Below are 26,200 nucleotides of genomic sequence, written 5' to 3' on the forward strand. Positions count from 1 at the left end.
CAAGGATTTATTTGGAAAGAAGACAACACCTGCCCACTGAATCATTGACTCAAACCTGGTCTTTGTCCGCCCCTGCCGCTGGAATATGGGGTTACACATTTGCCTATGAAACACCTGAACTACACCTGTATACCATTTAGCATACTTGGTTATGTTTTTTTAATGAGAATCGCAACCCTTATTGTTCTACTACACTTTGTTAGGACGTTTCCCATACAATTATGAAGTGCCCACTTGATTGAATTCAACTTAGCGCAATACCACGTCATCTACACAAGTGCCTATGAAACACCTGAACTACACCTGTACACCATTGTGAATGATTCTTTGTTTTTGTTTTTTTTAATGATTGAGAATAGCAACCCTTATTGTTCTAATACAGCTTGTTAGGGCATCTTCCATACAATTAAGACAACATAATTGTGAAAAGTCTGAGTGCAAAATACCACGTCATCTACAAATGTACCTATGAAACACCTGAACTACACGTGTACACCATTGTGCATGCTTGGTTATGTTTTTTAAATAGACTGAGAAGAGCAACCCTTACATACAATTATCAGGTTAGTTTACAATTAAGGCAACACAGGTTGGAAAGCCTAAGCGCAGGTCTCTTCACATACCACGACACAAACGGGTCTCTTCCCACTCCACCCCTCCTTTTCTGCATGTAAGAAAGACTCCCTAAAATACAGACAGACAACGTTCCTTAGGTGTGTGTGTGTGTGTGTGTGTGTAATGCATACAGGTTGGTAATTAGAAAGTTAGCCTTGGAAAAATGTGGGGGTGTAGGCCTATACAAATTTTATCTCGTCAGGATGGGTGAGAGAACCCAATATTCCAAATAACCCATGACCTTTCGAATCGTAAATTAAGAGTCAAATGCAGAGAGGTATGAACGATATGAACGGAGTGCCACGAGAAGAATCTCAGTGGAGCACCATCTCAAAGAAACTCAGAGACAAACAGACCATAAAAAATGAACAGTAAGTACATACTTTAAAATACTTCTCCTAGTTTCATGACTAACACGAATTTATGTCATCTAAATGTGATCTTGTTTTACATTTAACTGAACACATGAATAACACTTGTACATGTTGTCATTAGCTATTGTTTTAGGATTTTAGCTATCCATGCATTCATGAATAACACTAGTTTGTTATTATCTATTTGTTTTATAGGATTTTAGCCGTCCAAGCATTCCTGAATAACAATCTGTGAAATCATCACTAATGTTGACCTTCTTCGTTATTAATGCAAATTAATGTATAGACCACATATGTCAAAGTCAAGGCCCGCGGGCCACATCCGGGCTGCGAGAAGGTTTTCTACGGCCCTTGGGATGATATTGCTTTATTATTAGATCCGGCCCACAGCAAGCCGGTGTGGGTAGCAGATGTGATCGGGTCCTTCGCGCCTGCCGAAGAGGTCACGCTTTAAAATATATTGTAGCGACTTCAAAGAACACGCCGCCAGACGTAATTTAACTATCATGTTTTTATTAGTCCAAAGGGCTAGTAAGGGCCGCAGCCGACGCCAATACAGTACGACAACCGTTCAGTCAAAAAAGAGCAACGGCTCTCCTGTTCGTCCCCTGCTACTCTCGCTCGCATGCCCTCCCATCCAGCGAGCCGCATGATGCATTCATTAACCTCGGAAACAAAACTTGGCATGACACAAATTCGACCACAACACAGATAACCCAATTCGTTACACTATTTCTGTAATATATTTCTTTGCATCAATGTTTGCCACCCCATGGCTGTTCTACATGCTGACTGAAGACTTCACGTCACTTTTCGTGGCTTTCAGAATCGGATTATGGTGAAAAGTTATTTGGAGTAAAACACTTTATTAGAAATACTTCATGTTAGAAATCTCACGTTGTTTTCTTATTAGTAATTGTTGGCATTTGATCAATTCATTGAGATTCGACGTAGTGCTGAGATGTCACAAACCGTGAGCAGGCATTGAATGATATTCAAGCGCTAAGTGTTAATAGTGAGTGACTTGTTTTTTCTCTTTCCTCCTTCGACACAGCTCGTAGTTTGTTCGTGCCAGCAAACTCAGTAGTTGCAGATTGCCCGTGTTTCACCACGTGTGTTGTTGTGTGTAAATGTTAAAAGGTGAGTTTAATAATTTAAGTTCGTGTCAGGTAACTGCTGTACAGAATAGCCTAGATATGTTCTTGTGAGTGACGTTGATGAACACTAGTTAGTTATTTTGGCTCATATGCTAACTATTCTAGTGATGAAACGTGTGAATGTGTATTGTATGTATTGTTGTATTGTTTGGCTTATTCAGTTCTTAATACAGTGAATTGTAATGTTTAGGCATATTGTTAACAAATGGCTCTGCGTTGGATGATGTTGCTAGGTTATTCTTTGTCCCTGTTGTTGCAGACCACAATAAATAGGCGTGTTAAGTGGAATACGGGCCTGTGTTTTATGACAGGATCACCCACATTCATACCTTGCCACTCTAAAATAGGGTCAGCTGAAGACATCATACCAATCACATGATCCTCTCCGTTTTACTTCACATTATGTACAGTTCATACAATCTTGCAGCCTGAGTCAACCAGAAAATTGTTTCCAGTTTGGCTGGAGAAACGCAAACGGAAGTGACGTACGAGCTGCCTCGCAAAAGTAGCAGTAATGTACTTTATTTTATTTTTCATTTAGTAACTCCAAAGATAAAAACACAACAGCCACGGGGGTGACAAACATAAATGCAAAGAAATATATTACAGATGTATAAAGCGTGACATCATCAGCAGGCGTGAAGGACCCAATCCAATCTGGACATTTAAAAAAATTTCAATGACCATTCTATCAGTCCGGCCCTCGGCTTGTCACAAAATTTTGTATTTGGCCCTCCGTCCATTTGACTTTGACACCCCTGATATAGACTCTGTATTCGATCATTATCTGCTATTGTTGACCTTTTCTTTATTAATAATGCAAGTATTGTGTAGTCTTATATTTAAACACCTACATACCATTTTTACAAATGAGTCAGTCTCAAGATTTAAAATCATCAACATTTGCTTGATGAATCCTTATCTTTATCAATAATGTAATTCTTGTGTAGATTAATATTTAATAACATAACGTTTTTTTCAAATTGGTCAGTCCCAACATTTAAAACTTTAACATTTACTAATGTTGACCTTTTTCTTTTTTAATAATGCAAGTATTGTGTAGATATTTAATCACATAACGTTTTTTCAAATGAGTCAGTCTCAACCTTTAAAGTCATCCACATTTACCTGATGAATCCCTATATTTATTAATATGCAATTAATGTGTAGACTAATTACAATGTGTATTTGATAATTTGCTATTGTTGAACTTCATGTTTTCTTTCATCTCCAGTGTTTAAACATCGACCTGTTACTTTAATGGATACTTTTACTAGCATAAATGTTTGTTTAGAATCCTGGTATTTTTTAAATCATGGCAAGAGATAGATGTCAACTCATTAATCAAAGCAGGAGGCAAAACCTATACAATATACTGTTTCTTGTTTCAGCCTAAAGCTCTGTCGTATTTGTATATTCATGTACAGACATCATGAAATACAAGTTCCTCACCAGTGAATCAGTAAGTGCATGAGTAGACCCCACATACTGGAGTGTTCAAGCTGGCTTATTTTTTTTAGAAACAAAGCATGGCAACGTAAAATGGCCGACCGGATGTGAGGTCTTAGGGCGGGGTTAGGGGTAAAATTGCGTTCCCGGACTACAAAGGGGTTTGGTTAGATGAGGTATTGGGCGTGTTTAGGGGTGGGGGTGGGTCTTATGAACTACAACATGACGTCATCAAAGCGCGCGGTTATAGGGGCAGGACTTATGGACAACAAAATGATGTCATCAAAGGGGTGTGGCTAGGGGAGGGGCTCTACTTCCCGACTACAAAATGATGTCAAAGGGGCGGGATTTAAATGATATATGATATGACGTCATAAAAGGGGCGCGGTTACGGTGGGACTTCTTGCATGACGTCATACCTGTCAAAAGTTTGACAAAAGGGAAATATTCTTATTTTTCACCTGAAATCAGGTTAAAGTGTTTAGACAAAGGAGCCAGCGACACTTGTAGACTGTTCGCCAGGTCTCATCGGCTATGAAAAAATGCCTGCGCGCATGGGCTCTAAACTACAGTCTCAGGTGACTCAGGCTTCCCAGTGGTCTTACACTGCCATCTATTGACCAAATTGAGTACTCGTCGTCTGACACTTAAAACCAAAACAATTGAAATAAGATAGGTTTGAAATAAGATACTATCAAGTCTTGACAAAATAAATAAAACATACATCACTGTGATCACACTCAGTGGGCATCACATTCTCCCTGACATTTTCAAAAACAATTCTTAAACTCGACTTTAACTGTTGAACCTTCTTGTCCTTTCTTAAAACTCTTAATACGCAAGTATTGTGAGTGGAATATGTGACGTGGGTGTTTGGTATGTATGTGGAGGTGTGTTGGTGTACAAAACAGGATGTGAGTACGGCATTCCGAAGGGTGGATGGTACTGCATCAGTGTGAGGACTGTCCTGGGTTATTGGACATTGGGCTGCTTCTTCAGGTCCACTCAGGACAGGTAAGTCTCCATCTCTCTCTTGCCCTTCATCTTCTTCGCCAGGACAGGTAAGTCTCCATCTCTCTCTTGCCCTTCATCTTCTTCGATCTGGGACAGTCTTCCTATTCAGGAGGCGATAGTCAATGCAAAGACGCAGGCTGCTGTCCTTCTTCCTAACACAGACAACTGGGGCAGCATGTGGGGACTTGGACTTGACTATCCAACCCTTAATCAGCAACTCCTGTATGTACTCCTTCACCTCCTTGAACAACGGCTTTGGGACTGATGAATACGATTTCTTGACAGGGACTGTATCTTGGAGGGTGACTGTCATCTGTAGGCCCAGAATGCATCCAATGTCATTAGTATCACGTGCAAAAGCTCCAGCCTCTTCACATCTTGTTTACAATTTCTCTCTGTTGGTCATCAAGGTGACTGAGATCGACAGGCGGTTGAAATGGAGTTGGACTGTTGACAGTTGGTGTTGTTGCAGCACTGCTGATGGTCGCCAAGGGATGGGAGTTTCCAGGTGAGTTTATTGTGATGACCTTTTCCACACACTGGATACTGCCAAGCGCTGTTTTTCTTGGGATAGTGATTGGGTGTTTTTGTGTTGTTCCCTATAGCTACTGTCACATAGGGTTTTCTGGGATTCTCGACCTTCAGGAGACCTTCTCCAACAATCAGTTCTGCGAGTTGTATACTGTTGTCATCAGGTTCAAACAGGAATATTGGGTCGGACAGTTCCATGTGTTGTGGAACTTGGCACTTGACCCAGGCCACTTGACCTGCTGGAATGAGAGCGTCTTGTCTACCTGTTCGTAGGCGACCACATTACACCTCCATGGCGTTACAGAGCATACTAATGAGAGTTGGAATGAGTCTTTCAGGTTGTTCCTTTACCATCACCTCCAGAACATTAAAACCCAGCAGCGGTCTCTCCAGGACAAGACTGCTCAAAAGGAAAGGTACAGGTCAAGATTTTCATTCCCCTTCAAATTCACTGCAAGTGGAACCCAGCCATCAAATGGGAGGGCTTCACCATTCACGGCATAGACTTTCAACTCATCATCGTCAATAATCTCACTAAGGGGTCTAACAGTGTTGTCAGGTAGGAATATGTTTCTCCAGTCGCTGTCAATCATGCTCACTTGGGCTCCCGTGTCAAGTGAACAGTGACTACTAAACCATTTAGTGGGCATGGCGGCGGGACACGGCAGGCGAGCATGAGGGCGTTTGTTCCATCCAGGTGCTGTGACGTTCACCGCACAGCGAAAATTACACAACTTATTTGTGAAATGACTGCCCGCGATATGTTGCCGTTGTCTTTTGTCGAAGGCAAAGGGTTAGAAAAAACAATGCTTTATATCGAGCCTGAGTACGCGATGCCCAGTCGCAAATCAATCAATCTAACATGGTGCTGGCGAATGAGACCGTGCTGGACTGGGAGTCGGTACTGTGTTTTGCTCACACTCTGCAGTTAGCGGTTTAAAGGCTAACGTGATGGGGCGACTGATCGGTGCTTGCACACGTTTGGTGAGCCATTTCCACCACAGCACCGTGGCAGCGGTGGCGCTGAAGAAGAAGCTGCTACAACTACGTGATCCAGAAGACAAGACTCCGCCACACAAACTGATACAGTCATGCAAGACACGCTGGAACTCCGTCCTCGATATGTTTCAGCGCATGCACACAGAACGATGGGCCGTCACTGCTGTCCTCTCAGATCGAACAGTGACGACGCTGACGAAAACTGGCACACAATCTAATCTATGCTCCCTGCGCTGGACTCGCTCAAAACAGCCACCACTGCTCTGTCTGGCGAGACATACGTGTCTGTGTCACTGGCGTTTGCTGAACAGGTAAATAAATAAATAAATAAATGCATATTAAATAAATTAGATAGAAGTAGTAGTCTAGGTGTCAGCTTTAACTGAATGAATTACAGTTTACTTACATTGTGTATTTGTGTGTGGGGGATGGTGGTAGTGGAGGTGTTTGGGGCCGCAGAGACACAAATAAGTCAGTTTCCATCCATTTAATTATAGGCATCTCAACTCATCAGGGGATCACAGCAAGGTGGTGGTGGACTTTAAGAAGACAGTGGCAGCATCGCTGGAGAGAAGAATGAGTCCAAAAAACCTAGAGAGAGCTGGTTGTGTGGCGCTGCTCGCCTCTGCCCTCGATCCCGGCCATAAGCACCTCAGCTTCCTCCCAGTGGAGATGCGACAGGCAATGAGAGAAAAGCTTGCTGACCAGTATCATAGCCCCCAGCTCCCTACCCATGTTAAAGAAAAAGATGAGGAGGCTGCTGCTTCTGCTGATAAAGGCTGCTACAGGCCGGACGAAGACGACAACACAGCCTCCACTTCCCGGGCTGAATCTATTCAACCTCAACGAAAACGGAAGAAATGTTCCTTGCTGGACTTTTATGGGGCTGGCTATGGAGAGCATGCAGAAGATCATGACGAGCTGCAGCGGTACTGGGCGAGGAGGATCCACTTGCGTTGCGTGGTGGTGTGAGAGAAAGCAATTCTTTCCAAAGCTATTTCATCTTGCACATCGCTATTTGTGTGTGCCTGCAACATCTGTGCCGGCGGAGAGAGTCTTTTCAGCTGCTGAACTCCTAGTAAACAGGCTGAGGTCTCGCCTGACACCAGAACATTTTATGTTGATTGCACTGAACAAAAATACCTCCTTTCACTGATGCCGCTGATACATTGCCTAGTCGTGTTTTTGATGGTGATTTTTAAGTATTTTCTGTGGAATATGAGCAATGTTCTTAATGCACTGCAGAAAGTGCCACCTGCATTTCAGGGCATTTTTTTTTTTTTACTAATTGGTAGTGGATTATTTATTTTTATTTAGTATTATTAAAGTGTGCACTGTTTCGAAAAAGCACTGGGCAAATTGCCACCTAATTTTCAGTTTTAGTGAGCTGTTATTTATAGAATTTGATTTTATAGTTCTGTGCAATGTTGTTCTGTGCAATGTTCACAATGTGCACTTGTCCACAGATGTCAGGGAATTTCTATTCTAAACTACTTGTATGTTTGTCATTGTCATGCTGTTGCATCCAAGTTTCATACTGAAACCTTTTTCATAATAAATGCCATGCATTGCATTGGCAAATGTATCAGAAATGTATTTCTCTTAAAATTGTTCACCTTTATTCAATCAGTTGTTGTTACATCATTAGAATTTAAATTGTTGGGCTAAAATAGCCCATAAATACACAAAACATTTGCATTTTGAATTCAATATGTATTAAATTTCAAGTTTTCTTGCTTATAGACTAGTCGACTAGTCGCAGACTCCTGTTTAACCACTCAGCGGGTGTTCCCATCTCTTCTTCTGCTCGTAAACATTGCAATGACAATTACATTACACCCACCTACAGGCCAACACCAGCTGCTCACAGCACCACCACCCTCACTAGCTCTCCCTGCAGACCCCCATTATCATTACCACCACCGGACAGCTTTTCGATTAAAACCATCACTGGCAGACGCTTCCCTCGCACACAAGAAACAACGTGGTTTTAACAGTGGCAATTTGGTATATGCCAACATTATTTTATTAGTTTATAAATGTGTTAATGGTCTTGGGCCATCTTATTTATCCGATTTGCTTTTATCATACCAACCCTCGCGGATCCTGAGGTCCTCTGGCGCCGGCCTTTTAATTATTCCAAGGGTGAGGACCAAAATGCAGCATTCAGCCATTTTGGTCCTCACCTTTGGAATAGCCTGCCAGAGGACGTCAGGTCTGCAGAGACTGTTGATATTTTTAAGAGGAAGCTCAAGACACACCTTTGTAATTTGGCTTTTAACAACTTTTAAATAATTTATCTTTTCTTTTGATTGAAGATTATTTTTATCTTATTTTACTGATTTTACTTCTTAGACTATACTACTGTTCTGTCTTTTAGTTTTGTTGCTCTCTGCCGTTGTCAGCTTTTAGCTCCAGTGTTTCCTCATGGGGGGGCCTCCGCATTGAGGGAGGGGTGGCTGCCCTTCCCGCGGGGGCTGTCATCGCAGGGACTCCTTTGGTCCAGGTGGCCGGCGGCCTCTGCACTTCGTATGGGGTCCGCCTGTCTAATCTGGGCTGGGGTCTCTATGGTGGTTGCGCCCCTGTGGCCGTGGGCTGTCATTCCCCGCGGCGCGGAGAGCTCCCCTTGGGTACCCTTTCCTCATATGGTTTCTCTGTGCCTTGTCATGTCTTTTTATCAGGTTGTGCACTTTGTGTGGGTGTGTGTGAATGAGTGCTGATGTACTAATGGATATCTGTCTTGGGTTTGTTGGGAGGGAGGGCATGAACGGATTTAAAAATGTTTTTTTTTAAGTTTTGCTTTGGATGTTTTACAGCACTTTGAGTTGCATTTTTACGTATGAAAAGTGCAATATAAATAAAATGTGATTGATTGAAGCCTATCCCAGCTGTCATCGGGCAGTAGGCGGGGGACACCCTGAACCGGTTGCCAGCCAGCAGGGCACATAGAGACAAACAAACATCCGCACTCACAATCACACCTAGGGGCAATTTAGAGTGTCCAATCAACTTACCATGCATGTTTTTGGAATGTGGGAGGAAACTGGAGGACCCGGAGAAAACCCACGCAGGCACGGGGAGAAATGCAAACTCCACACAGGGAGGCCGGAGCCGGGATCGAACCCACGACCTCTGAACTGTGAGGCGGACGTGCTAACCAGTCGACCACCGTTCTGTTCTCACTTGCTGAGTGAGGCAGAAAAATGGTCTTGGGACCTTTACTGTGAAAATTGTGGACCCCTCCATAGTTTATCAGCCACGACATGTCTTTTTTTTAATTGAACCATTGTGCAGAAGAGTATATTCAAGCAATTAATTTTCAAATGCATATAGAAAATAGCCACTGCTCAACTAAAAAACACCACCAATCCGTGCTCTCTGGCACAAAACTGCTGAAGAGAAAATAAACAAATTGCAAGAAATAATTTTGTGCATTTTTTTTCCCCCACAAAAAACAACATACTCAAATTTAACTTTTACCCTAACCCGAGTCCATCACAACACACTTAAGCCACATATGCATCTAGTGTTAAGCGTTGAATACACCCATGTTTTGTAAGGACATATACTTTAAACGAACTGTCAACGCTGTAAAAAAAGGAAAAAAATGCTGTTTGTGTACTTTTGAGATCGGTGTTGACGCATGACGCCCTCTTCTCACACGCACGCGACAGCCTCGTGATGTCTGCCATCTTGTGGTTGACACGGGTAATGCATCCATAAATGTCTCAGCAACAGTGAAGATTTTCAGTCCTGTATCCAGCGACATGACTATGTGCACTGCCTAGCGTGTTCACTTAACCTATCATGGTGTTTTCGGAATGTGGGAGGAAACCAGCGCAAACCCACACAGGAGGGCCGGGTCCGGACACCAACGCTGGACCTCTGTACTTGGAGGCGGATGTGCTGCTAACCAGCAATGGGCCACCCCACCGCAACAAAGTACAGCATAAAGCTCAAATGTGTTGAGTAGATTTGAATTAGACAAGCCATGTATTCATTTAAAGGAATGCTTTATTGATAATTCATACACAAGAAAACCAAAACTCCATCACCGTAAGCTTTCCAATGCCACAATAAGCATAATCAAAGTCCAGCATAAAACTTGCACCCTTGACAACACGCGCAGTTACACACACTTCTGCACCTGCTTTCTCAAGTGTGTGTGGAAATAAAACTCATGGACAAGAACTGCTGCCCATGTTGGCCAAGTTTGGCAATTTCAACCAAGGAAACAAAATGTGTTATACTCAGCAGCTCACAAGTAAATGAAAGTCACTTAACGTTGGCTTGACCTTTTAATGTTTCTTCTGGCAATTTTCCACATTTCAAGAAAACTAAAACTGACAGCATGTGTAACAAGTCAGTGTTGTTTGTTTGGAGGCAACTTCACTCATTGATCATGTGCACAATTTTTGAGAATTGAAAATGCAAAACGGCCACCTGATTAAAACTTAGGCTAGTAGCTAACTCCCGGTGCAACCGACCAACATGGCGAAACATTGAAGCAAAAGGTGGTTCTTGGCGGGAGAGGAGTGCAAGGTAAGACCGGAAGTAAACATACATATCAGCGAGTGTATTGGTGTTGTGTGTGTGGGACTTGCTACTTTTCTTCTCTGCTTCCTCCATGCAGAATGCTGGCGCCAGCCTTGTAAAAAGATGATGCAAAGCAGTGAAAAATTGTTTCTCATACAAAAGTGTTCACCCAAGAGCTCTGTTGCTGGGATACAGCTGAGCGGAGACGTGCACCAACCAGGCTAAGTGCAACCCAGGAGTGTCCCGCACTGCGATACGAGCATGCGTTCACACTGGCAAGAATGGACAGGAAGGAAGTGGAGAGAATTAGGGAAAGGTCAAAGGCGGTTGGCTGGATAGCAGAGGTGCAGACGAGAGGGCACGAAGACGGTTGTGGTTTTAGCGGAGGCCTTCAGCGGCGTGGCTGCAAATGAGGTGGTGACAAGTCTCAGGTGGAATGGAGGCGTTCAGAAAGGCGGGTTCTCCTGAGTGGGGGTGGTGGAATCAGCAGGGCTCTCATCCCCTCGCGGGCCCACAACTTTGTACTGCACATGAAAGAAAGTAGCAGGTCAAGAAGAGTTGTCAAAATTAAATCGACAACTAATCCAACATCAAATTAATCCACTATTTCGATAAATGAGGAAGGGCCACTGTGTAACTGAATAAAATTGTCCAAATTCAGCCTCTCAACAGCAATTATGCTGATTGCTGTAGTCCTTCATGAAAGCAGACGGTTTTCTTTTGTGCTTTTACTTTGGAAAACGATGCAGTAACTGACTCCGTTTCAAAATGGTTGGTGAGCACATTAATCCCTGGTGTGATATTGCCTAGCTGTTGTTTAGTTGTTTGTTTAATCACTAAACAATACGAAATAAACAAACTGTTAATAGACAGTAATTGGAAAAAGTGGTGTAATACACTAAGACAAACTAAAATTTTATCTGATTTGATCAATCGTTAGAATAATTGATTCTACAACTATTGAACAGTGACCGCCCTAATGTCAAGGTTAGCCATGAATGCTCTTGAAGTTTTCAGAGAATACAGAACCCCCTCGTCCCCCATCTCCCATGTTCTGGTTGAGGCTAAATGTTACATTTACACCAAAAATGCTTTACTTTCTTCTATAGCTCAGTCTTGTTAAAATTGAAGACAATTCGTAAGAAGCAAATCTGACGCATGTGATTTACTTTTGAAGGGCCTCATAAAATGATGTTACGGGTTGGATCTGGCCCGGGGGCTTGAGATTGAGACCTGTGCTCTACACTACCGAGCTGACATGATGAAAAAGATGGTGGCAGGCGTCAAGCTTGTGTTTATGCGCCAGAAGATAAACAATAACATCCAATGCTGAGTGAGTGCAAATAGAAGGCTACTGCGTACACTGTTATTAATATTAAATGGTGCTTCAAATATGACTTGTTCAGTCAATCCTCCAGCTATGTTTATTTCTTAGCAACAATAGTCCTGACTCAATGTGACACATTCTACTTTTAATCATCACAAAAATAATAACCACAATACAAATACGATCTTCATTCATCCATTTTCTCTACCACTCGCCATTATGTTAGGGTCACAGGTGAGCTGGAGCCTATCCCAGCTGACATCGGGAGAGAGGCTGAGTACACCCCGGACTCGTCGGAAAGGAATGGTCACCAACCAATCCCAGGACAAACAACCATTCACACTAACATTAAAACCTATGGACAATTGAAAATATTCTTGAAAATAAAACGGAACAATAAGGTCAACAAAATATTTTTCCCCCCTAGATTTTCATATGGGTCTGTTTGAGCTGCAAGATAACAGGAGGGTTACTCAAGTTTTTATATCGTCGCTGTCCAGTGAAAAACACGCACGTCCAATTTTGATTTATTCTTAGTTTTTTCACGTCAATACAATGTCTGTAATGCGGGAACACCGTTCACGTAAAACTAAAAACACTTCATGATATTCTGGCACTTTGAATAAGCAAATGAAATAATGCTTATTTGAAAGTTCTACAAACGATCTTTTTATGCGTTTAAACCACTTTTTTTAGCTGACAAAAATCAGTCGGGAGGAGTCACATCATTGAACCATATAGTAAAATGCTTGAAAGTCACTTTTGATGACAATTTGTCAGGCGGATGGACATTTTTTTGTGTTTTGGGGAATGTTGAGATTGATTTGACAGTAAAAAGGCATCACGTTCCCATATGTCACAGGATACACCATGCAAAATTGTTCAGTCAAATGACCACTTACTTATATAATAGTATAAGGGTAGCAAAAACCATCCTGAGGAGTGCATCTGACTCTCAGCCCACCTGTACATCCGTGCGGTTCTTCCCACTCAGGTACTGGACGCTTTCTCCGGAGGCTCTCTCTCATTTTTGCCGAGAACTTCATACCGGCCGGGAACAGTCTACAATTGCGCTACACTGGACAACACGTCATCTTTGTGTCCACTGTAGCGTGGACACCTACTCCCACACGCTCACCGCCACCCACCCTTAATATTTTGTTTTATGCTACTATAAAGCATCTTGAGAAAAGTGCTGTATAAATGGGATTTATTATCGATATTACTATTATTTAAATAGTGTTGCTGTGATGTCACTCACCTTCAGGTTCCCCATTTTGTCCTCAAACGACTTGAATGTGGCAGAGTTCCTGTACAGGACACGAGCACTAGGTCAACATTTCATAAAAGGTAATTGCAGCTAAAATATAAAAAAATGAATAAAAAAAATAAAAATGAGGTTATGAAAATTAAGAGTGTTTTCATTCTTGTTACAGTCATAACACTGTCAACTTGTAACACTGAAACTCTTGCTGCATTCCACCAAAGTGAGAAGTATGAAATTTTGAGACAAGGTGGGTTTTCATGTTTGCTGCATACAACACCTGCGTGTACAGTTAGGCACATCAATTACAGTACTGCCCGCGGGCCGTACGCTCGACACCGCGCTCTAACCTAAGAATAACAGTTTACCGTCCTTATGTTGACAGTCTTGCTAATTAAAAGTCGCTTATTTTGATTTTCTTGTTTTCTGCTTTGTCCTGAATGACATTTGGGGTATTATAAGAATTTAGTATATCAATGTTCTTCTAGAATCTATTAGCTGATATATAATTTAATAGGCCAATATAGCGCGTAAAGACCCGACGCCCCCAAATATCTGTATTAGACCCAAAAACCTTACACTGGTCGGGCTTTAGAAGATGTCAAACAAATAACAGTTTGTATGGGTTGGCAGTCATAGTATTTGTTTTATCGAAAAATTCCAAAACAGAGTGGAACGCAGCAATAGTGACATTGTAAAATAGCAAAAATTATGACATTCTAACATTATAATAATTATTACGACGGCGTGTGCGTTATATTACCTCATAGCTGGCATACTTATGGAGTGGCGAATGGAATAGTGGCTACTTTGTAAGCGTTAAAGAGGAGACAAAGAAAAATGCACGCGTTACAATACAAAGCAGCCAGACATACGCATTCATGCATAGTTATGCGCACACCCACCAAGTGGCAGGGAGGAAGTAGCACACAGTCTTACCCAAAAGAATTGGAGAAAGGAAGAACTCTGCAGAGCACGCAGTTGGCATTAAGATAAGCACAAAAATAAGTGTGAGGCTCAAGCATTAGCTCAAACCAGCAAGAACAAGAGCGGATTCAGGAAGAAAAGGTTATCAAGAGCCATGGTCCTACAGGGTTCCTAGTTGCTTCTTTTTACTTAATGTTAGTTAATGTTAGTTTGGCACAATTATGTAGTAGTAGAGGTATCTTGAAGCGGAAGTCAACTCAAACATTTTTTTTTCCAGAATATGTAGGCCGACCAGTTGAAACAAGGCTTTCTGATCAATATTGCATTTGTGGAATATGAGTTGAGCAGCAAAATCTAGTCATCTCAGGGAGCGGCCATTTTGTCACTTCTGTCGACTGAAAACGACATCACAGTTGCTCGGGGATCGGGTAACGACCAATCACAGCTCAGCTGTTTTCTGAAGCTGAGCCAGGATTGGTCGTCAGCAAAACCCTGAGCAACTGTGATGTCATTTTCAGTCGACAGAAGTGACTAAATTGCCGCCCCCAGTGATGGCTAAAAACGGGTGGATTAACTCTTATTCCACTAACGCAATATTTATCAGAATGCCTTGTTTCAACTAGTGGGCTAGTTTGGGTTGACTTGCCCCTTTAAATTAAACCCTTTCCTTTTGCAATCATTTTGATTATGTAACATGTTGTGGCATAAAATTTGGCAGGATTTTCTTTTAATCTGGAGTTTTACTCTTGAATGTCCTTTATATGCATTTTGCAACCTCTGCACAACTTTGTGGTTTGTTCAAAAATGTGTGCAGTGCAGTAAAATGGCTTGAACACCACAACAGTGGATACAATTCCAAATATTAGGGGTAAAACGCAAAAATGTAGTGCTAAGCAATATGGCCTAAAATTCATATCACGATACAAATTCACGGTGATTGTATGTATTCCATTAAGTGTCCAATTTTTTAGAATGAAAGCATTTCTGAATGGATTGTATGGTCCTTTATCAAAGCTAAAAAAAAAAGAAGCAATAAGTCAAGATATTTTTTGCTACAGCTACAAAATTATTTTATACACCTAAAAGTAATTTTTGCTACAACTACATGACAAATTTATTTTCTGCAGGTACAAGTTACTTTTGTACCAAATTGATCACCATCTAAATTAGGTGAAACTGAATCTGCACACTTACCATTGATGCTCACAGCCTGACAGTTGCAGTTCCTACGGATCTTTTTTTTTGTGTGTTTAACGAACTAGGCTTACTCAAATGCGTTGTTTTAGCCAGCAAAAACGCTACTTTGGTTCTGACCTCACTTGGTCCCATCGGCCTCAACATGGCAGCCCAATGAGATGAACAAATCTCGTTTATTTTGTTTTCTATTTTGTTTGTCTTATTCCACAAATACAGTAGTAATCAAAGTAGAGTGTTTTGTCTAATGCTGGCACACAAGCTATTTTTGCAAAGAAAATGGGTTTAGTTCCCCTATAATAGTGGTGGAGAGACTTTTTATATCCACTGTACGACGATTTAATTGTGGCGTGTTTGTGCATGTACACTTTATTCACAAAGGTGTCCCAAGGGTAACACATCTGAAGACAGTACATGGGTTAAGACTGCTGAACAATCCATTAAAGGATTATGGTTTACATTTTTAAGGAGAAGTTTCATTTGGGAAAATATAATGCAAGACTTCCTAATATATCTAAAATTAAAAAGTATAATCAATGAGAGGAGTGGCCTGAACCGGAATGGAAAGATTCTAAAAAAAAAAAGGTCGAAAGACTGAGGCAGAGAGCAGCGCCATACCTCATGTCGCCCAGTTTCCTGCTAATGGCTGAGCTCATGGTGGTGAGAGCCGCACTGGTCTTCTGTCCTGCCTGAGAGAGGGTCTCCTGAGTCTTCTTGTAGCTGCGAGAGGGTACAAGACCAGGATTGGAAGAGTTACTTGAAAAATGTATTCCAATAGTTACCCATTCAAAAAATTAATTGTGACTAATAATTCAAACACCGTACTGTAATGTTTAGGAAATATAACTTGATTTTCACCAATACTGAATATGCTAATGAAGACGCGTTGCTCACAGAAATGAGTTGTGCGAAACCCGGCCGGCACAAGTTTTGCAACCTTTTGTGCTCTGCGTGGCTTGCCCCCGCTTGGTCAATATTCTCCCAGACTACAGGAGGCAGTGAAGAGCATCTACACCGCAGGGGTCACCCACGCTTTTTGTAACTGAGAGCTACTTCTCGGGAACTGGTGAATACGAAAGGCTAGCAGTTTGATACAGACTTCTGAAATAAAATTACCTTAAATGAATATCATTAATGATAACATACAGTCGAATAAAAAATATTATTAATGTGAAGAAACATTCCTCATAATAATTCGGAAACCGATAAATATCAATATGCAACACTTTTTCTATAAATCTTTGTCAGTATGTACATTTTCAAATGATAACTTCGACAAGATTCCTAGAAAATAACAATGTCCCATCACTCGGGTTTTATTTGAAGAACAGATGCATGGGCTATTCATGTGGCCCGTGGGAGGCTAGACCTCTGGTCTAAGGCATATGAACAACACTTCAACACAATAGAAGCAAAAAAACTATCCCAACAACAGTTAGGGTTGAACAGACTACATAAATTCAACAGAATTGGGACGTACAAATCACTGTTTACAACAGCTTTTGTCACACGGTTTGACCGACCCGGAAACAAACTGGCCGTTCGGGAAAATCAAAACATTTTCCCAAAATTCCCAATGGCCAACACGTCCATGATGTTTACATATGCCGGTGGCATGGTAGCGGGGGTTATCAAGTTAGCCCCTTTGCTGGAACCCTGAATAGAAGAATGTACGAGTATTCTATTGTTTTTTGCGCTAAAAAACAACGCCATTGCTCCCGAGTCGCGCAAAACAACTTTGACTCTCCCCATCCTGCTTCGACAGCGAGATTGGAGTGCGATCCTTGTCTCCCTCTGGTGTGTGTTGTTGGGCGACTGGGCTCCCCCTTTTCGACGACATGCGACGGCCGCGATCCGGGAGGCAACTCCGGCCTTGGAGAAAGATCTCCCCTGCGTCTCCCGATTACGGTTAGACAACAAAAACTGGAATGGATAACAATGAACTGATGAAATTGACATAGGCCGTAGAGATTTGCGATGTACGGCGTACATGTTTTGAAAAGGTATTTCCACCTAACAAATCACGCCGAAAGCGTACAACTTGACAGGTATGAAAATGATAGACAGGCCTATAGGCGATTATTATTTGGTCCGGCCAGACAAAAAGGCAGATAGACGGACAGCGGAAGGGTAACCCACACTGCAGGCGGAACAGAATGGAATTTTTGGTAAAATGCCCAGCTCTTTAATTAGTTGGGATGTCACAATATCGGCGATATCATGATATCGCAATATTAAAATTGTTCCGGCACATCCTCTGGTGGTTAGTTTGTTAGTGCAGTTTAATTTGATGCAATTTTTTGCCACCTATAATGGATGGATAGATGTTTAAGACCGGCACTAATCGCCAGATAAAGGGCAACATAACACATTTGAGTTCTTACACAAATTGACCCGATTCACAATGTGTGCGTGCATTAGCAAGTAAGTGCCTCAATATTAGGTGTTTGGTCATTGTAGGTCATCTATTTCTTTGTGAATGTTACGTAAAACCCCCCCCCAAAAAAACCCCAAAAAACCCAGAATATTTTTAACTATCTTTTTTTTCTTTTTTACAATATCATGAGCTTTTATACAGTATCGTGAGCTTTTAATATATTGCCAACCTCCCCACAATATCGTGATAATTACCATATCGTGACATCCCTAGTAATTACTAAGGCTGTCCCGGCTAGTCTACGTCACCGATGACGTAAATACGTCGGCCTGCACGACATACTGTCGATGAAGAGTGTGATGCCGTAAATACGTCTGCATGCACGTACCGTCGAGAGTTGATGATGTAAATACGTCAACGCGGGCATACCGCTAGTTTTAAACAAGTGCGCACAGCAGGAAAGAAAGGAGAACAAAAAAAAGGATAAAAGCATAAATGTCCGATTCGTGCGTTCAGGGCGGGGAAGAGGAGAGCTATACCACGAAGCAGCTAAAAAGCGGACAAAAAGTCCAAAGTATGGACATTTTCAACGAAAAGTCAAACGAATTGGTCGTCTGTATCCTCTGTAAAGCCCAGTGATGAACGAACACCTGAAGCGAACACCAGGTGCTGCTGGAAGACGACCAAAAGCAAAAAGCTAGAGGATCTTAAGTTCATCCAAGTAACTACTCAGTGAAATTACCCGGTTTTACTGAAATTGCTGTTATGTGCGACGTATTATTAACGTGCATCGTTAAGTTTCATTTCTCGAAGCGGCTGGTTGCAGTCAAAATTACATTGGGGTGTTTCAGCTTTGCGCATTATGGGGCTAACGTTAGTACGTCAACGTTATTTCACTCCAGTCAAATTGTGTTGGTGCTTGCAGCTAACGTACCTGGTTCCGTTTCTTTATGTACCCACCACAAACGGTAACACGCGACATCTGTTTGTATCTAAACCGCGGCTTTTCACCGTCTTTGTGCAGACCCCGGGCGCAAACACAGCATACACATCGTATTTAGGACGATGTCCTGCTTCCGCTGCTTGAAAAAAAAAAGCCTAGAGGAAACACTGGCCTGCTTACCATAGTCCGTGACTGCACTAATATATGTATGGCTTTTCAAAATCATTGTGATGAATTTCAGTTTGCGCTCTGCTTGATCTATTTTTAAGGTGGAAGCAAACTGACACAGTCCCCCGCCCCCTGCCAAAAAAAAAGAAAAGAAAAAAAAAGAGAAATTCACACCAGAAAGAGCATCTCAAATCACACAAAGTATCCTTAAAATGATTGTCCAGAAAATGAGGCCCATTGCATTTGTGGATGGTGTTCCTCATTGGACTTTATGACTTATTTATTTTTTAGTTATACTTGGGCTACTTAACATGAGCTCACACATTGTTTCACTTTAATGCATGGACAGAGAAATACCTCAATCTTGTTCACACATCATGATGCGTGACTAAAAGAGATGTGAGTGTTCATTCAATTTCTAAAGCTTTTTTTACTTTAATAAACAAAGCATTTAAAAAAAAAAGTGTTCAAAAGTGGTTTTGTAAATTAATAACAGTCAACCCAAAAATTGATGAATTAGTCCAAAAATAATTCTTAGACTAATCTGAGAAAATAGTTGAAAGATTAATCGGGAGAAAAATAATCGTTTGGGACAGTCCTAGTAATTACCACACTTTTTAAAATTAAAAATAGTGCTTCTCTTGTACTGCCACTTCATTTTTTACATTTTTGATTGAAACAGTAAATAATAAACTCAGACCTGTGTGAAAGCCACAGGACTAAGATTTCACATTATATTGGAATTATGTTTTCTATCTGCTCCAGGGGCAATTGCGATATCAATTATGTAGGTGTTGAATTTCCGGGAAAACTTCAGGTTTTAGAGGCTAAAGTCGCACGTAGGTTTTAGAGGGATGTTTCGCCAGGCGCTTTTGGCCTAATGGGTTAACACCGGAATTACGTGCTTGGGTGATCGACTAAGCTTTTCGCAGAAGACTCTCTGGAAACCTGTTAAAAAAAGAGCGGATCCAACAATGAACAGCAAAATAGCAGGCATTTTAATAAGTGTCTGGAAAACATGGAGTGCGCCCGCAGACAGCACCGGAACAGGATAACGGCAAAGAATTACATTATATTACAGTTTACGTCAGCCAGTGGCCTTTAAGATTAAAAGTATATTAATATAGTCCACTGAATACTTAGAATATCTGTAATTTATTAGTTTATTTACACAATAGAGTCTTGAGTTTTGGTTTTGACTTTTGAGATCTGCACAATAAATGTTCTCAAAATTACACTACTTACACGTAGCTTTTTTTCTTGAATCAATTTAGTTTTGCTGAAAGAACATACAACCTATGGCTTAACGATTACCGTATTTTGCAGACTATAAATCACGTTTTTTTCCCATAGTTTGGCCAGGGGTGTGACTTATACTCTGGAGCGACTTATGTGTGAAATTATTAACACATTATTACTGTCATGGCTTGTTAGTGCTGACTTGTATTTATGATATTTTGCCGCTAAAGTGCCTGCAGAGGGAGACAAAACATCATAAATACAAGTCAGCACTAACAAGCCATGACAATTCTATATCAATTCACATGTTATTGTAACCCACATGAAGAAACATAAGATACATCCTAAAAGCTATCAAAATGCATGAATAATTTAAACGGTTAAAGTCTAATGTTTTGTTAAATAAGTAATTACAATTGTATGATAAAAAGACAATTTGACTGTTAAGGCCTTGCTAGTCGAGGAAGCCAGCTTATCCAAACAGCTAAACATTCACAAACAAACTCCACAGACTCTAGGTGTGCAGCGAAGTTGCCTGTTTATATTGTGAAACTGCACAAGAAACAGAAAATACTATCAATCTATGCATTACATACACATGTATTTTCATAGACATGAACAAGATGAGCCTATGCTAACGATTAGCAATCACAATTAGCATTAGCGATAGCGATTAGTATGTTCGGTCAACAACCTACAATCATCTACAATTCAGCTCGTATATAAATGTCATTACACACAATTGTCTAAGTTAGTTTCAGACGATGGTTGAAAAAGAATGAACCACAAACAGGCAGACATGCTAACGATTAGCGATTGGCATTAGCGATAGCGATTAGTATGTTCAGTCAACAACACGGTACAATCATCCACAATACAGCTCCTATATAAATGTTGCATGCTCATTAAACACAATTGTCTAAGTTACTTACAGACGATGGTTGAACAAGAATGAACAACAAACAGGCAGATCATGCAGCCACACACGTAAGAAGCCGAGCACAGAGGAGACGAAGACATAATTACGACCGAATACATAAATACTTTTGGAGACTTGGAAACATTCTACACGGGGATAAATAAAATACTTATTTAATCGATCTACAACCGTTTCGGTGACTTTAAAGTTATCTTACAATAACTTTCTTGTATGCTACATGTGTGAATGTAAGCTAAATGTTACCATTTCCATTCCTCGGTGGAAATGATGTGTACTAAGCGCACAATTTCCTCCCAAAATGCGACTTACACTCCAGTGCGATGTATATATGTTTTTTTCCTCTTTATTATGCATTTTATGGCTGGGGCGACTTGTACTCCGGAGCGACTTATAGTCCGGAAAATACAATATGTAAACTTATTATATTGCGTTTTCCCCCCCCCCAAAAAATTGCGCTTGCAAATTGATTTGCGATCTTTTTTTCATATATTAGATCTGAATACTACATATTGTCACATTCAGTTTGGTAAGCATTAGTGATAGACCGATTATCGGGCAGGCCGATTATCGCCTCCGATATTAGGCTTTTTGACGAATATCGGCATCTGCCTTTTTTAAAACTCTGCTGGCTGATAATAAATCAATTTAAAACTGTGGAAATCAAAAAGATATGCGAAAGTTTAACATTTCTGTCATTTTGAAATTTACTGCAGAAAACTTCATGGAGCTATTGTTTAAGTTTTCCATTATCCTTTTTAAGAGATGCTGACAATCCTGGGTGCTCCCTGAACTATTTGTTAGAATTTTATAACAGATGTATACTGTACCGTCAAAAATTTCTTGTAACAATGATTTAAAAAAAAACAAAAAAACACCATTATGCAAATCCGAAAGACTGTTCAATTAACATGCTTAAAGACGTTACAACAAAGTTAGGAGTACATTTTCTTTAGATTTTGATGCCCATATTGGCCGGTTATGGGCCTCCTTGACTACTAATAATCGATATCGGCCCTGAAAAAAAGCATATCGGTCTATGTCTCGTAAGCATTCACCACAACAATATACGCTAATTCTGCCGCACAGGTCTGGTGTAAACTTAAGTGTATATATTATACTGTAAAGACACAAACTCAAATGCAGATTACAACAATCATGTGAACAAATCGGTAGCTTTGCCACTTCATTTCATGAAACGATGTAAACGTGGACTGCACTTCTTACTCACTCAACTTATCATATAGACTGATAAATAAATAAAACATACATTTATAAAATTAAAGCTTACCAGAGCTCTTGTTAGTGTCATCACACTTGCTAAACTTTAGGAAATGTAATGCCTACTTAGGACATCATATCAAGCGGCAGCGAGCATTACCACTTGGCAGTGTCTAGTCATAAACATTTTTCCAGCTGTCTTTTGGTTTGGCAAATACATCCAAATTCGTCCTCTTAATATTTGATCGCTTGACAACTTTGCACATCTCTGTGTGCGTACTCAAACTTTGGAGACACGTAAATCGAACACGTCAACCCTCAACAGCGGCAGACATCCGATAGCCATTGATCAGACAGACACTTTCTCACATACACGCTTCGACATACGACAGCAGCCAAAACGTCACAAAATAGACAACACACCTAGAGTACATGGTGAGGGGTTATTTCTTTCCCGCACCCGGGAAGTTTTAACCATGCAAGGTGAACATTTTCAAGCAGGAAAGAAAGCTGAACGCTAGCGTGGCTGAATTCTATCGCGGCAGCGTTATCGTAGCGTGATTGTGATTCACCTGCAAAAAACTGATGCTCAAAATTATAAGGTTGCTCCTCAAATGAAATAATTCATTAGCAAAACTACTCAAAGAAAAAAAAAAAGTTATTTTGAGCCATGTACTGTAATGTTATATCCTTACCGATAAGATATTTTTTGTATGAAAATGTCATTTTGGCCTGCAGTATTATTGTTAGGGGAAAAAAATTGGCGCGAGGCCAAACATAGTGGCCAACCCCTGCTTTCAATTCTGTTTCAGTCCTAGTATATACTACAAAAAAGTTGAAAAATATATATATATTTTTTTACCTGTGAAATATTTCTCCCAGTTCCTTTGTAGTAACTGTATATTGTACACAACTATATGAGACAATGTACTATCATCCTAAACCTTTTTGTTTTCTTGCCATCAACACATGGAATTCGCAGCTTTGACCCTCTTATTTCTGCATCGCCGTAGGCACGCAGCTCAAACGGGGTGCGTCGTATCCACCTATTGATATCTGTGGTAATAATAACTAATAATGACGTAACAAGTCACATAGCACAATGGTTATGTCATTGGAAAGCTAAGATGATTTCAAGTCAAGTCAAATTTATCTAGTTCTCAATCACAGAAACGTCTCAAAGGGATTCACATGCCCACAGTTGACAAATATTATCGAGATCCCGTGATCTCAACCCCTAGGAGGGCAAGGAAAAAAAACATCTAGGGAAAAATGAGAAGACTTGAGAAGGGGCCGCAAATGGGGGAATCCCTCTTCCAGGATGTCCACGCTGCAATGGTTCCGAGTGTGCAACATTTTAGACATGACATGATGCTATACAATGTTAGGTGAAATCGTGTCAAAGTCCGTTCAGTCAGATGAAGCACTGCAGGAAGATGTCAAAACCTCATTTCTGTAATATGGGGCCCAGTGACTCATTTTGATGCGTTGGGTCACATATGGAAGTAGCGTGTCAGTACCGATGTCGCAATGCAACACTATTGCCACCACAACGTTTTATGTGACCATGAACCACAAGTAGGGGTGGGCGATATGACGATATTAGATCGTTAAGCGATTCAACATGTTCACGATTTCATAAAGCCGAAAGATCGTTTGATCCTCTACATGGCACATTCTATACAGTTTAGCTCTATGGAGGCGCAGAGCTGCTGACGCGTATACCCGACAAACCAATCACAGCACGCACAGTGCAATGTACGTGACACTACCCGCCTCCCTGTTTGTTTGTATAGCAGGAAGCTATAGCGGAAAGTCACCACGAAGAAGAGTTGGTCCCGAAAAGAAACTCCACATCCACAATGTCGATTTGGTTTGGCTTTTCCTCAGACGAGAAAGCGGAAACCAGTTATTTGCAAAGTTTGCAGAGACTCGGTTCGGACGTCAGCGCCGACAGCCAAAGCAAACAGAGATCGGACACATGGCAGCCAAAGGCAGCCGCTAGCTCCAAGCTAACGCAACCCACGGTAACACAGTCATTTAACAAGAGCACTCCATATGAAAAAAAACAAGCAAGCAGTGAAAAAAAGTAACTGAGGCAGTGACTTATTACCTTGCTGAAGACATGATTCCCATTAAAACAGTGGAAAACGAGGGGTTTAAAAGACTCGTCAAAGTACTAGACCCGCGTTACGAGCTGTGTTTTTACGTTATGTTTACACTCACTGCACATTTTGATAAAAGTTGTCACTACTCAAATTAAAACCTGTTCAGAAATCTTATCTGGCTTAAAATGTCATTTTTTTTCTTTTAGAGTTTTAAATATGTATTATATGTTTAACATGAGGAAAATGGTCAGAAATGTGCAAATTAGTGTTAAAAAAACGATGTAAAAAAAGAATCATGATAAAATCGTGATCTGGATTTTATTATTTTTTTTTAAATCGTGATTTGTTTTGCCAAAAACTTTTGCCATATCGCCCACCCCTAACCACAAGGAGATGCTCCTCAGACAGCAGCAGCAAACAGACAACACAGAGCTGGGCCACCAAAAACTCAATGCTCCAAAGAAGCCAACAGGTAGCTCAAATCAGGCCGGATAGAGAAACAGTAAAAATGGATCAACTCACGCTTCAGAGTGGGTAATGTCATCCAAAGTAGCCGAGGCAGACACATATCTGAAGACACAACAGCAGGATCAATAAATGTATGCAATGTAGCTTGTGATGAACTTCTCACATTAAGATTAACACAATATTTGAGCTTTTACTACCAAGATTGTCATCTATGAATACATTTTCGATCAAAACACCTAAACTTAACATCACATTTTATTCTCAATGACAAAAGAGGAGTTCAAAATGGTGAGTGGTTGACACTATAGCGTAATTTTACATGTTGGATGAGAGAATGACAATCAGTCTTCTTCCTTCACATGAAATTCTCTCCCTCACAGTGGACATGCACCTGCAAGGAAAATTTAGGACTCCTCCATAATTTTTAAGTTGGAGAACATGCAAAATGCAGGGTGGTCAAATATGAACATCACTGTAAGTGTTTATGCTGCACGTTTGCTACAGTTTCTATGGCAGGATTGTGGGGCATGGGAGGGAACCAAAGAAACTTCACAATAAGTTTGTCAGCAGACTCGCATTGTCAGGAGAAAAGACAGGCCTCCTTTCGACGACAGGGACAACTAGACGGAAAAAGTCAAGACCAATTTATAAACATGATTCAGGAGGGAACACCCCTGTACGACATTACAGAAAGAGTTACTTAAAAATTTCCAGTTAAAAGGGTCATAAAGTATCATTTATTCTCTCTGTTTCTTTTCATTCATTTTTTTTTTTTGTAAAAAAAAAAATCCTACATTATGAAGTCTAACAAATAAAAAAAAATCCCTTAGCAAAGCTAATTAAAAAAAAAGAAAGTAATTTTGAAACCTATCATTGTGTAGCGCAAAATAGTGTAAATAAAAGCAAATAACATTGCTGATATAAAGATTTAAGATACAGGGAGTCCTCATTTTACGAACGTGATGTAACACAAATTTCCGCGCATGTCGGTTCACGAAATTTACGTCAAAAACATTTGATAAAAAAACAAAAATACATTAAAATAAAAAGCAGAAGATGCTGTACTTAGCATTACTGTTGAGAAGTGGATGGAGAAGGAGGAGAGGATGACGAAAAAGGCAAAGAGACGGCCAGCGTGCAAACGGACACGATCGAGACAGTCTGCACATGCTCATTGCTCAACCGCAAGGAATGCTGGTCTTTGTAGGAAGTGCTTGTATGTGGAAGTGCGTTGTTTGGCGCGAAACCCGTCACAAATGGAGGTAAACAAGCTCAGAGACGCAGCACAAAAGCACACTTTTGGAGCGAGGAGGAAACCGGCTGCTTCATTCATGTGGTGAGTGACGTGAATA

The 26,200-nt window shown here is 40.8% G+C and overlaps 1 protein-coding gene across 10 annotated transcripts in view; it reads right to left on the bottom strand.

Moving 5' to 3' along the window:
- Positions 1-10,135: 10,135 nt before the first annotated feature.
- LOC147152455 (tumor protein D54-like) overlaps positions 10,136-26,200 on the bottom strand; it is a 29,452-nt gene continuing 13,387 nt past the window's right edge. Inside the window, exons 4-9 of one of the 10 annotated variants that reach the window (XM_086046492.1) lie at positions 24,903-24,950; positions 16,006-16,107; positions 14,206-14,232; positions 14,030-14,071; positions 13,264-13,312; positions 10,136-11,199 (exon numbers count right to left, since the gene is read on the bottom strand). In XM_086046492.1, the coding sequence (XP_085902618.1) occupies positions 11,122-11,199; positions 13,264-13,312; positions 14,030-14,071; positions 14,206-14,232; positions 16,006-16,107; positions 24,903-24,950 (346 nt within the window). In that variant the 3' untranslated portion in view covers positions 10,136-11,121. Of the gene's footprint in view, positions 11,200-13,263; positions 13,313-14,029; positions 14,075-14,205; positions 14,233-16,005; positions 16,108-24,902; positions 24,951-26,200 lie in introns of all 10 variants that reach the window. The other 9 variants (XM_086046484.1, XM_086046529.1, XM_086046518.1 and 6 more) reach the window with 9 other exon arrangements.

Source organism: Filicampus tigris, chromosome 1 (assembly GCF_054856515.1).
Source record: "Filicampus tigris isolate MCC_2025a chromosome 1, RoL_Ftig_1.0, whole genome shotgun sequence".
In the NCBI taxonomy this organism is placed as follows: Eukaryota; Metazoa; Chordata; class Actinopteri; order Syngnathiformes; family Syngnathidae; genus Filicampus; species Filicampus tigris.